Source organism: Cinclus cinclus, chromosome 7, assembly GCF_963662255.1.
Source record: "Cinclus cinclus chromosome 7, bCinCin1.1, whole genome shotgun sequence".
In the NCBI taxonomy this organism is placed as follows: domain Eukaryota; kingdom Metazoa; phylum Chordata; class Aves; order Passeriformes; family Cinclidae; genus Cinclus; species Cinclus cinclus.
In genome coordinates this window covers 11,975,585-11,989,468 of record NC_085052.1, presented here as the reverse complement: position 1 = coordinate 11,989,468, position 13,884 = coordinate 11,975,585, and the positions used below count along the sequence as shown (strand labels likewise).

The 13,884-nt window shown below is 43.9% G+C and overlaps 1 protein-coding gene across 1 annotated transcript in view; it reads right to left on the bottom strand.

Annotated features, from left to right (window-relative positions):
* Window positions 1-13,884, bottom strand: part of SH3PXD2A (SH3 and PX domains 2A) — a 236,847-nt gene that overhangs the window by 51,742 nt on the left and 171,221 nt on the right. Inside the window, exon 8 of the mRNA XM_062496397.1 lies at window positions 8,390-8,521. Within this exon, the coding sequence (XP_062352381.1) occupies window positions 8,390-8,521 (132 nt within the window). The remainder of the gene's footprint in view (window positions 1-8,389; window positions 8,522-13,884) is intronic.

Below are 13,884 nucleotides of genomic sequence, written 5' to 3'. Positions count from 1 at the left end.
GTCAAAGTGGCTGGCCTTTAGATGTTTCCACAAAATGGAAAAAACCTACATAATTGAACTAGCCCTGTCAGAACACCAGTTGCCCAAGATTAAGACAAACAATGGGAGTAAGACTAAAAAAAATTAATTTAAACCACATGCTATAGCCCAAAACATTTGAAAAAATATGTTCAAGAGGGACAGTTTCAAATTGGAAGATATTTGATCATGTCTTAATCTGGAGAGATGTTTCTTTAAAACTATTTAAAAGTGAATACTACATAAAAGGGATCTGATAGGTAGTGTTAAGAATGCTTTAGAGAAACATGACCCCATGTCATCTTTTGTGTCTCTATAACTTGTTAATCACTCTTTTCCCTCTATAGGGGAATGAAATAAGGCAGTGTTGCTTGGAAAATAGTAATTAATTTCATACTACTCTGAAACCTTCAATTATGAACCCAAGGGAACACCAGTACTAGTGAACTTCTGAAAGGCTTTATAAATACACTGAAGGTCACTTTAGTATGACATTGAGCTGCTTCCAAACCAAGTAGGAGCCCAGATAACACAAGCCACAGTCAACAACTCCATCCCAACAGGCAAAACATCCTCAGCAGCAGAGCTCCAGAACAGCCAGAAGGTGTCCCAGGAAAGTTTCAGCAGAACGAGGCACTGCAAAGGGCAGAGTTGTAGCAGACAGCCATATTTCAAATGTTCTTAATGGGCTTGTCATCAAGGAGGCAGAGCAAATACCAACTGCAATTTGAAGCTGGGCAAAGGAAAACCAAGCAAGGAAGTCTTTGAAATGCAGAAGGGCTGTCCAGAAGAGATGGAAATGTTACAGCACAATTAAAGGGACACTCTCCCCTTGTCACAGGGTTGGAACGAATAGCCCCAGCAGAAAAGCAGAAGCCTGCCTTAATTCCTTGGTACAGTCACAAAACAATAGGCATTTCAGGGGTGGCAGTGGAGAACAACCTCATTTTCCACACTGATAGAGAAAAACTACAAAACAGAGAACTAACAGCCCGGCTTTGTTTCCAACACAGAGAATTGCTTTCCAAGCTCTTACACAGAAACAAACATCAATTGCCATGAAAGTTACTAAGTGGGGTAGAGGAAGGTATTTAGACATCACAAGATAGCAACATAAATATCACAAAACATTCATAATTCAAGCATTTTTTTTTCAATGCAGCAACATCCCAAGCTCAGCTGAGGTGCTGGTGTGGTGATGTTCAAGAAATAGGCAGGCCTAGGAACTTCAGTCTTAACCCCTTATCATTCACACTTAAGTACAAGGCAGCCCTGCACTGCGGCTCAGAAATAACTACTTCAGAAATGCTGTGGCATGATTCCTTTCTGGACACAGTAAATTCAAGTTTAATTGTTGAAAATAAAATGAGGGCTTCAGCCATACCAGCAGGTTTTGACTGCTGAAAATAAAACAGCCAGAAAAATAAAACAGCTACCATCCTCCTTATCCTTGCAGAAGCACAGAGTTACAAATTCAACCAGACTAGGAAAAAAGCAAGAAAAAGGGTGTTCAGAAACTATCTTGCAAAACAGCCACCGAAGAGTTCAGGGTAGGCTGTCAAGGGCTGTCTCCAGCTTACTACATCTGCTAAAGTCATTAGACAATGTCACCCCACCCTTGGGCTCCCAAGGGCAAGAGCAGAGGAGGGAGGGCTCCTCCTCATCTCCTGCTGACCCAGCTGTTTCTGGTGTGAGTGTAAATTCCCTCCATCCATTCAACATTTTGCAAACAGGCCACTGGAAGAGGGAGTGCCTGTTTGCAGAGTTGGTCAGGCACTGCATTCCCAGAAAGGAGCTGATTTCAGGAGAACTTGGCGAGAACAAATCATCACATCCAGTTTTACCTCTCTGCTCTAAGCTTGTCCCAGGCTTCCCTTGGAGCCAGCACAGAACCTGAGTTAGTGCAGATGTCTCTGCTCTGCCTATCAGTACTCCATTTCCACTGACTACTTTAAAACAAGGCACCCAGGCACTCCCCAGAGATAGCAGTTTCCAAGACAGCTGAAATTTAAAATAAAACCCACCCTTTGCAACCAGATGTATCAAGGATGCTTTGGTTATACTGCTGCAGAACAAAGCAAAAGAACAACCAGCCTTGATCACTGCCTCCAAAAAGCCTGAAGACAAAGACACTGCTGCAGTGAGACAATCAAGGGCTACTGAGTGTCCTTACTCTCCACACAGACAGCTCTGAAACTCTGCCTGCCCAGAGAAGGCTCTCTCCAGCCCTGTCATGCAAATATTTGAAAGAAGAAAGCATCTCTGCTTTGCCATCATTGTCCCTGTTTGGAGAAAAAACTTTTATAAACACTGTTTTTTATGACATTAAACAACTTTCCAGTAACTCCTAGCCAAAAATTCCACATCACCCACCCTGCCTCCTCAGATGGTCTGTGTTAGACTGCATTAGTATGTACATTGGACAGAAACAGCAACAGCACAGGAACTGATTCATAAGTGGATCAAGTATCCTCTGCTGCTGGGTGGGTGCCAGAAAGGCAGGACACATGGTAAGGCAGCACTGCATTCAGAGTGGACACTGAAGGCTACACACCTTTGTTTTTGAAGAAGGGGCTTGGGGTGGTCCTTCCTTAAGCTTGACTCTCCTTGTTAGAGACTTATGAACACTGGTGCATACAGAAGCAGCTAGACAAGCTGACCCAGATACTTAGCAGTGGCCACTCACCCAAACCTGTCCTCTGGGATAAAGCCAAGGGTGCTAGAGGAAAAGTGTTCAACCTACAGAAGTGTTTGTTTCTTCTCAAATTCCAGGAACAGTTCAAGGACCGACCAAGAGAAGGGGCTGCTGTATGAGGGAGTATTTACTTTTTATACCGTGACCTTGGTCTCTTACAAGGCTTAAAATTCAAATACACAGACACAGTGGGAAGAAGTGGAAATGCAGAGAACTGAAGTAGTTTCTCAGAGCAAACAGCAGGGCAAGGCTGTGTGCACAAACAGAAATCAAGTCCTGCATTATATCTGATGAATTACACTTTCTTGAAATGCTATGTAAAGGAAAAAAAAAGAGCTCACTTTCTAAAGAAACTACACACACCAATTGCACCTGAAATAAAGCGTAGTCTTGGCACTTATTATGTCTGGTAGCACATCTGACCACTGGATGCAAAGCTATTGACAATTCACAAGCAAATTAGAAAACTGCTTTTGCAATTTGGTGTGGAGCTGCAGCCACATTTGAAACCTAGAAATCTGCTAGACTGCCACTCATCTGTCAGAATAAACAGAAGTGTACTGGGTTTGGCCAGCTTTTACAAGATAATACTAATGCCCAGAGACATCTGCTAGTAGTGCACACAGTCCATTTTGTGTATAAAGGGGGGATCAGGAAGACAAAGACCTAGAAAAAGAGGTAGAGCAGCAAAAAGCAGATGCAAGATAGAAACTGTGACTTCTACAAAATTTAAAGCCCCTTACAAAAGCCACACCAACACTAAAGAAAAGTGACTAAAAATCAATGTTACTTGCAAAAACAGGCATGGCAGAAGGGATATAAAGATGCAAGTTTGGTCCATGAGTTCCAAGAAACCCTATTTCTCTTACAACACTTAAAGGGTGTGCCTTTAGCCAAGATGCAGCAGGTAATCATGAAAGTAATCTTGGTCCCTTCTGGTACCAAACAAATCCCCTTACTTAACCCTACAAAGCAACACCTTCAAATAAAGGGTGCTGTGTTCCCCATGAAGAGCCAGAAGCCTAACTCCAAAGCCCTCAATCTAAGAAGAGGGAGCTGCCAATTCAAAAGCCAGTGCATCCCCAGGAATTGAGAGTGGTGGCCTGTGTCCCTCTCCTAGGTCACAACTGCAGCCAGTGAGCAGCACCAGTGAAACCAAATGGTGCATCAGAGGACATTGCCAGGCACACATTCATCTCCTGATACTGGGTGGACAACCAGCAAGTCCCAGGTCCTCTAAGCCAGGACTCCCAGATGAGCAAAGATCTTCCTCAGAGCCAAATCCCACATCCCAGATAAAGAGAAGAGCAGCCTCCTTTCCCAGAGATTCCTTTGGGTCCTGATAAGGTTACACTAACCATAATAGCCTTATTTTATGTGTTACATGTACTGTAACATTGAACATTGGTCTGCAGTTATGTAATTGCAGTCCTGCTCAGCCCAGCTGAAAATGCCATCCCACCATGCCTCCACCACAGGTACGGCTCCCAGGGGAGAGAAAGAACTTCCATCCTGCCTGCAAGCAGAGCAGCAGCAGCAGAGGAGAGGTGCTCGGGACTGTGCTCAGACTTCGCAGTCTGTCAGGTTTTCCATTGCACACACTGCCGGCACAGTTTATAGCTTGACCATTTCAAGCCACATCCACGCAAAACTTGGCAGCGAGAGAGCTGCTCTGGCCCTCCCTCTTGCACCTTAAAGAAATCTGTCAGATTCCTGCTTTAAAGTCACAACGTTTCTTATCTGCAACAGAAATACATGTTTAAGTTGTTCCACGAGGCTTTTGTCGGTTAAGGTTTAAAAGAAATCTATGTAGTCAACAGACAGGACCTACATCAACTATTCACATAGTTTTTCTGAAACAAGTCAGAAATGTTTAGATAGTGTTGGACAGAGCAGGTTGGTTACACCATGCCTTTAAACAAATCACAGCCACTTCTAGCAAGAAACACAAGCCCTGTAACTACAGGTCGTTCCCAGACAACATCTGTAGAGACTGTAAACCACATTTTTTCTCCTGATGCATTTGTGACCAGTGCTACATGCAGATTTTCCTCCCAGCTAAGGAAAAAAAGAGATAAATATTCATCGGATACAACAGACACACCGAGTATTTTGCTCTTATAAACAGAATTAAGGTCTGAAGGACAACTTTTGTTGAGCCGAGATAGGTGTTTGCTGCAAAAACCAAATGCTGCAGCCTGAGAGCTGGTACACTACTAAATAACTCATTCTGAAGTACAACAGCTTTATTTAAGTCTAGCAAGGTTTGCTTCCACTGTTAGTGCAGCAATAACCAGGTTATAGTGATCCAAAGTGATTCACAACTCAGATTAAGAGTTTTGGACATTGTTTACTGCATATTTACACTGACTTTGCTCTTAAGTCATAATACTGGACAGAAGTTTCAACTTCAAATAATGTCTAAGTAATAACTTTGATTAGCACAATAGTGAAGACAACTTATCCAACTCCTTCAGTGAAAGAGAAAACCAAATGAGACAAGGCCCTACCAAATGGGCTTGTACATATCTACCTATGGGACACCTTAAATACCATCTCTTATACGAGAAAAGTAACACTGAGTAATACTATACAGTAAGTATGACACACTTAAGATGAAGCTAAAGAAGCTTAATGAAAACCAGATAAGCTTCAATAAATCAAATACCAGATATTGCCCCCCCCTCCTTCTACCTCTGCCCGATACACTGGGCTTTGAACAAGCCCAACTTATATCCTTTCAGGAGAGCACACAATTTGGAAGCAAACATCAGAAAATATGCTAACTTTAGCTCAGGCCCTAGAAGTGTGCAGAAGGAAACATCCAGCAGGATGTGAATTGTGCACCATCATTTGGAAATTGATTGTGAGGTTCTTGTGTAAAAAACAGGGATATTTGACCAGAAAAAAGGTGTTTCTTTCATACGAAACTCATGCAACAAAGCCAAGTTAAAGTTTTTTTGTGCTCCAGAAAACAAAAGAACCATTTAAGTGTCCTTGGCATCAGCAGGCAGCCCTATTCAAGCAAGGTTTTAAAATGAAATAGTCATCTGTGACTTTACATATCTAACCTCCCCAAAGTACAGTTAAACACCTAAAAAAGACATGATAGCTATATACATGCCTATACATCCAAGGAAGTTCAAAATACTGGCCCAACAGCACATCCAACAAAAACTGTCCAGTCTGACAGGACTTCTCAGCTGTAAGTGAGCAAGCTGTCCAGTCACTCTTCCTTCCTTTCATTGAAGACATTGTCTCTGCTGCATGCGACATCCAAAACACCTTGCATCTCCTTTGTATGGATTAGAAGAATGAGACCAATTTATGCATCACAGGTAGAGTTTCACAACACTTCCAAGGCCAACATAACCATACAGTCAAATGAACTATTACACATGTGCATAGCCCAATAATCTTATTTTCTTGAAAATTATATCCCTGTGTTCTTAGAGGTCATAACCACATCTCCTAGGTTTGCTTGCTTATACTTAAGCAGATACTCAAACTCAAGCCATAATTCATAGGTTTTGAAAGTTGACTCTTGAGAAACTTTTGCTAGTTTTATTACATGCTATCCAAAGGTTCAGTTGTAGCTGAAGAGACAAGAAGACATAGTATTGAAGTAATTCCTGTGGTATCCCTAACCTAGGGGAGAATTAAGAGACTGTTTAGAGTCCTGTTATTGTAATAACTAAACCATGAGTTCCCTTTCAGAACAGTTAAAACAGGCATCCAAGCAAGTGATGCTCTCTCCATCACCAATCTGTGACTTATGAACTTATCTGTTGGCTTTTTTTTTTAAGGCTATAGATATTTTTATCCATCCACAGATATAAAGAGCAAAATCACAGCATGGAATTTCAGGCTTCAGATTTCCTTTCTTGTTAACATGGACATTAAAGAATCTGGCTGCCAAGCATCAGAATATGGTTTGAAGAAGTATAATCCAAATTCAAGGATGCTCTATGAGAAGAGTCACATTCCTGGACCCACTGATTAATTCAAACCCTGACATTCTCCATTTCTATCTCCCCATACCATGTGGTTCAATACAATGTGGTCTGAACTGTGCAAAGAACAGAGGCCACACTAAATGAAATCACAAAGGAACTGTAACTGGAATTCAGACACTTCTTACATTATTTAACAGCCCAATTAATTCCCTTGGCTCCATAAGCCATTATCCAAGACAAGGACATCATGAATATGAAAATAAGTTGCCACAATATAACCAGGCTTACTCTGATGGAAGAGACACCCACTACTGACCATGAGAAGCTGCAGGCTTGGAAGGGAGGATCCTTGTCCACTAGTTCAGACACAGTTCAAGAAATGAAGACATTTTTCCCTCTTCAATCATAACTATTACTTTAAAGTGGGGCACATGAGAAGTTTGGTTTCTATTAGTTTTGCAAGTGATACGGTCAGGACTCAGGAGATGGGTATTTCTGTTCACACTAGCCAGTGCCTTTCCACACACAATCCTCTTGGACTCCCCACTAAACCACCAGCCAGCAAATCGCTATCACTTTGAGCTAAGCAAGCATGAGGCTTTCATACAACAGAGAAATTATCACTCCATTAAAAGAACAAAAAAAAATACAGTGCACAGTTGTCTTTGTGGATATCCTGGCTCAAAGCTCTGGAAGCTCAATTTGAACCTTGGATCAGGGTACCCTAAGTGTCCCCAAGCTCTGCTGTGCCCAGCATACTCCAGAGCCTGCCAGTGGTGAAAGCCCTGAATTTGGAGATACCACAATGTGAGCCTTGGCTTGAACAGATCCAAATGTCAGCAGCTCCTCTGGACGAGGACACACAAATCACGAGTGGGCTGGAAACCAGTCGTGGACAACAGCTCTGGATTAATACACAAGGAGTGCTGGAGGGGAGGAGGGGAGCTGCTGAAGACAGGCAGTTATTCAAACCAGCTGCTAAGCCAGTCCAGCCACTCACACGTACACAGTCTCCTGCATGTGTTCTGCCCAACTCAAAGCTACCAGGCATCCAAAAGTTAAAGTACACAAAAGAAATCTATACAAACACTTGCCAAAAATATCATTTTCCAAGTGCAAGCTGGTTATTCCACGCATGGCAGAAGGAGATTTCATCTTGCTTTTACATGACAGCCTTTGCCTCTTTGCCACAAAATTCCCCAATTAACACTTCTGCAAGAAGTTTTGAAACTGTGCACAGCCACGTATTTATCTACGCACATTCTCTCCCCTCCTACTGAGTTCTGGGCCACGGGCTAAGCTGTCAAGCCAAGTTTCATCCCAAGCAATTTTTAAACACTCATCCTATAAATCCTCTGCGAAGGGAGTTAGTAATGGAAATACTGACAGAAAGTTGAAGAGACAGCAGGGCAACTATAGCAGCCTACTATACATCAGCTTCATTAACTACAGATCCTTCTCTCCATCACCTTCATTTTCCATTAGCGTACCTTGGCTAATTAACACACAAAACCTATGAAACATTCTTACAGTAGAAGGCAACATTTGGCCCCCAGCCCAAATCAACACCGAGAAACTTCAACATTCTCTGCCAGACATAGTAACTGTACCAGATGGAGCAAGCACACAGCTAACAAGTAGTGATGAGGAAACTGAAAGCAGAGGAACAAATACAAATATCAGACCATTGGAAGAGGGAAAAGCAGCAAATATAACTTACCGCTTTCGTTTTTCTCTATGACATCCACAACTTCTCCAGCCTGGAGGCTGATCTCAGAGTTCTCCTGCTTCTCATAGTTGGACACCACCACATATTGCTCCAGGATCATGGGTTCAGAGTTAGCATCAGCACCTGGGGAAGGGAAAAAGCAAGCTGTAAGCCAGCTTCCAGCCATGGCTCCTTGAGAGCGACCTCCGTCCATCCGATTCACAACAGGCCAACTTGTCACCAGAGCCAAGCGAATCAGCAAACAACCTTGGCTCGCAGCATATCCCCAAATGGCTGGCCATATAGAAACAGCCTCCTCTGGCCCACAACCCAGCAGCACAGAGGGACATTGGAGAGAAGAAGAAGAAAAAAGGGGAGGGAAAAAATGCAAAAAGGAGCCAAAAAAAGTGAATTAGTTGCACAGTTTCATGATGTGTTCTGAAAATAAACCTCTTCCCAACATGGTTTCCACAATCCTTGCTCCCATTCAGAGAGAAAAATCCTGGGCAGAAGCAGTATAAATCCACAGCTGAGCCATCCCCCCAGTAAACCCAAAGAAGAAACAGCTCTCCCCTTGGCGGCTCAGCTCCTTCTCCACTCTAAAGGCTTGAGCTGAAAGTCAAGAGGGGGCTGTAGATGCCAATCATATTCGTCTGCACTGCAGCCCTTAAATAGAAACACATGAGCGGGACTGAAAGAGGGAGGTGGGGTGGAGGGAGCGAGGGGAGGGCGGGGAAGAGTGTTTACTTGAAACAGAAGGAGAAGAAGAAGATGAAGAAGAAAAGTTCCAGCGGCAGATCGCTGCTCAAACACGGCCGCCCCCGCCTGCCCCACATTCATTCCCCCGGCACAGCAGCCCCGGCCGGCCGGGGCTCGGCTCCATCGCCTTTTGGAGCCTCGCAGCCACCCCCAGCCTCTCGATTTCTCCTCGGACCGAGGGTTTTCGGCTGTCAGAGCCATTTATGAATGAGAGCAGGCGCTCACACCAACAGGGGCCAGGAAAGCTGCAAAGTAACGCTCTCCTCCCTCCCTTCCCCCACACCACTGGTCTTAAAAAAAAAAAAAAAAATATATTTCTGACTTTTTCACCCCCAAGCCGAAATCATGCACTTAGGGGTGGAGCCACGAGGCAGGCACAGCACAGTGCCAGATGTGGAGGGAGCCCTTGGGCTGCTGCATCGGGGCTCTGCAGTGCAATACAAACAGCGCAGACGGGGCCTCTGCACTGCCAAACCCCGGCAGACACCGGCTGTGCTCGGCTTAAATCCGCCTCGAAAAGGCAGGAAAACCTCTCCGTTTAGGTTCTTTACTTCGTAAGAGCCAACACGCCTAACTGCAAAATTATTTTACAGGTTTTTCTCAGTTACAGCGGTTTGGGACACCAGCATTATTATACATTTTACACATTAAGAGGCAGTTCCTGTTGCTCTGGATTAAGATGCTGATTGAAAGGGAGAACAGAAGCAGATACACAACTTACTGAATGTCCCAATTTACACAACAGGGATAGAGTCAAGAGCAGACTCTGAGTTTTCCTGAATTTCTGATGACAAATTGGCTACAAGAGATGGAAAGGAAGCAGCATGGTCCACCAGAAAAGTCAAGGGACTGACAGCCAAGCACAGGATGCTGGGTGCTGTATTTCCAAACTCAGCATGTTCATATGTGTTTGGATTGGAGATGCAAAGTGATTCTACAGACAAGTAATTAGCATCCCTGCCAAGAAAGGTAAAGAATGCATCAGCCATTAAAACAGCATCCTGTGAAATGAAAATCCTAGGAAAAAAAGCAATTAATTCAACTGTTTCCTGAAAGGAAACACTATCACAATGCCTCCCTTGGACCAGGTTTAAGAAACTCAGAAAATAAGAAGGCTTCCTTGCTTCCTAAGCATGCCTCAGCCTCTCCTCAAATTACCTAAGTTAATTTTCTTAAAGAGGAGTCATCTCCTCTAGAAGCTTGTGTTTAAGAGATTTAGCTTTTCTGTAGATAGTTGAACCACAGCCAGTAGCAGGAATAGTAGGAGAAGACCATGAACTGACAACATGGAAATTTATAACACAAATTTTCACCACAGCTGTCTATTCCAAATAAGCATCATGTTTCTCTTCATGATCAATCAACCTGACTTGTGCACTCTGGTTTGAACTAGTGCTAGCTGGGCTACCTAGAGTACGATGAGATGCTTTCCCCTGTTTCACACTGCTTCCCACAGTTCTTTTTCCAGAATCCAGCAGTGTTATAATCTTCATTCCATCTGCTTAAGTAGTACCTATAACCTCTACTTCGTTTTAGTCTTGAGATAAATATAAGTTTTTTAACCAGAAACAAAAGCTATGTACCTATGCCTATGCAGGTGCACCAGCAGAGAATTCAGGGTGCAGAAAGACAAGAGGGACCAAAGAGCAGCAAGGGGAGCAGGGGACATGCAGGAAGCTAAGTGCTAAACCAACAATTCAAATGCCTTCTTTCCTCCAACCTACTAGGCAGTTTTTATGGGAGTGGAGTAAGGAAAAAAAAAATAGAAAATACTGCATTGGATTGGTGGAAGGAGCAGTGTTCATGTAATGCACGTGTCCCTGCTGGGAACAAGGAGAGGACCAGGCTGGAGCACAGGCTGGCAAACACCCCACCAGCAGCCACAGAGGCCAAGTCAGGGACCCTGTGCCAGGGGAATGCCCTTGCCAGGAAACATGAAGAATCAGCACTTCAAATCCACCTCCACAACTCTGCTTAAAAAAACAAACAAACAAACCAAAAAAACAAACAAAAAAACCTGAAACCAAACCAAAACAAAAAAGGCACTTAAAATAATTTGGCAAGATAGGCTGTATCTGCATTCTCATATCTGAAACCAAGCAGGGCTTCTCTGGGTTACTCTGTCCTGCCCTGGATAAGGTAGTCACTGCAGGAGGATTTCGTTGTCACTACAGTGGCTGGAGGAACACATACAATTAAGAGATTGTTTTAACAGATGCTTGTATAAGTGCTACAGGGCTCCTATTAAGACAAAAAAAAAAATAGGGTGATAAATTCCTTGGTCTAGGAAGTAACCAAGGTCAAACAAGCTTGTTCATTTACAGCAGCAGCAGATCATGCCTAGAGGATATCCCCCTTTCGAGGTGTGGGGTCCCTGTGGCTCCTGGAGTGATGGTCCCCCAAGATTAGGTATTGCACACTTGGGAAGATTTCAGTAAGAGCAAAGAAAGGAAGAAGAGGAGGAGGAAAGACAGAGAAACACCTCCTTCCAGTAACCAAAAGCCTTAACCATTTTCAGGGTAGCCTGGTTTGGGTTGTTACATTCCCTTCCGGCACAGTCAGTGGAATAAGGGACTTCAATCCTCCTCAGCCTTCTATCCCCAACAAGCTTAGATGAATTACTCCTCAGTGACACTCAGGATGCCCACAACATTGCTGCTACACTATGTCAGACTCTCCAAAGGGGATTCAAAGAACAAGACAGGCAACACCACAGGGAGCCCAGCACCAATTACACCCTCTGCCGTGGGCGCTTCCTCATCCCTGCCAATTAGTTCAGGTCTAATTTGTAACACAGGACACAGCGTGCATTGAAGAGTAACAGCCTGCTCAGTGTGAGCACACCAGAGGAGAGGGATGCAGCATGGCACGAGTTCCCCAGCAAACTCACATGCAGCTGCAATGCCACCCTGACACAACAGCCCTACTTTTTATAAAGCGTCTTCAGCCCACGCAGGAGAAATGGAGAGTATAGGATAGGATAACACTGATGTGCCAGGAAAAGGTCCCCCTCCTCTCCCTCCAAAAAAAGCAGAATTAGTGCTTTGGTTAAGCTCCAACTTGCAAACCCTCCCCAAAGCAGAGCACAGATTGCTGGCTGAAATAAAGAGTTTGCTTGCCTCTCCATTTCTTTTTGCCTCGAGTCCGTTTCCTGGTTAAAGTCTTGAGGATACCCCTCCTCCTCTCCATAGGGCTCCACTTTACAATCCTCCCGCTCCTCACCTCAGCACTTCTCTTCCTGGGGTGGAGCAGAAATGTCATTGGAGCTTGTCCATGCCCCTCACAGCTGGCACTATTAAGTGACACATTTTCACCCTGTCCCCCTCACCAGGCAGTGAGGAGGGAGCATCATTCCTTCTGCTGTACTCGGAGACCAGCAACTACTGTGAAAGACTCCTAAATAAGAGCGCAGAACGTCCGTTCCAACATCCTCCTCCTCCTCCTGTGTTGCAACAGCTAAGACCTACGATGGTTTTGCAATAGCCAAAAATGAAAACCACCAACTGGAATCCAAAAATAAAATCATCTGGATATGGGAATGTGAGACTCCTGATCTTTGCCAGATTACTCTGTTGTTATCAGGCTATAAACATGTCTGCTTTCTTAATCCATACAGTGCACAGGCTTTTATATTGCCCTTTCATGATTATCAATCAAGTGTTTACAGATTGAGACTAAATGAATTAGTACTGGGCTGGTCAGTGGAAGTCCTGCAGAGGCAGCCAAAACCACAGAAACGGCCAGTGAAGGCCATAAGGGTGAGTCAGAGCTGAAGAACCAACTGGCAGGTAGTCCAGCCCTTGGACATGGGCACAACTGCTGGGGACATGTGCAGGGTCTGCTCTCTGGGGTGTGTGGCAGACACGGCCCTGAGTGTCCTGGCATTCCAGAAGATAATGGCAGAGCTCTGCACTTTTCCACACACAGGGAGGAGTAACTGCAGTAGCTGGGATCTAGAGCTGCGGTTTCTTGTTAAAGCCAGTTATTGAAGGGTAAACTTTTATGTATCTCTGGAAAACTCCTTCTGGGGAAGGATGAAGGGAAAAAAACACCCAGAATAGCTGCAAGCCTACTTAAAATCCTCAGATCAGTCTAACCCCTTACAGCAATCACACACCCAGCTCTAAACACATGGAATTCCTTCCCCTAAAAACTTTACCCCTCTTCTTTCTTATCAGAAGGACCACATGACTATAATAAATAAACATTAAAATTGCATGTTTTCTTTAAACCTTCCACCCGAGATTTAATGGTATTAAGGTAGAGAGCTTAGGTCTGCCTAAAAATTGGGTTAAGTGTGTATTGCACACAAGATAAAACAGACTTTGCTGTGTAATGCATGTGAAAGTGCACAGGAGTTCATCATATCACAGCAGTGTTGGAAAAGCAGTTCTTAAAATAACCAGTTCCTAGAGTAAGCAGTGAGATGAGAGTAATGAAGCCTGCTACAAATCTCTATGGAGACAACATGGATTCAGATCAAAACTGTGTTTCCCAGTCTAGGATCTCTCTTCTATTCAGTGAGAGGGTTTTTGTTTTGTCTTGATGTTTTGAATTTTTGTCAGTTTTTTATTCTTTGTGTGCCCTAAACAACTGGGGCTTTGACTCATCTCCTAGATGCTCCTGCACTCCAGCCTGTCATGCTTCAGCCCCATTGCCACTTACCAAAATTCAGACTGTATTTATATATCAGTTACTCCTGGAGGTGAGACTACTACTGCCACAAGCTGCGAGCGAAGGGGATTAAT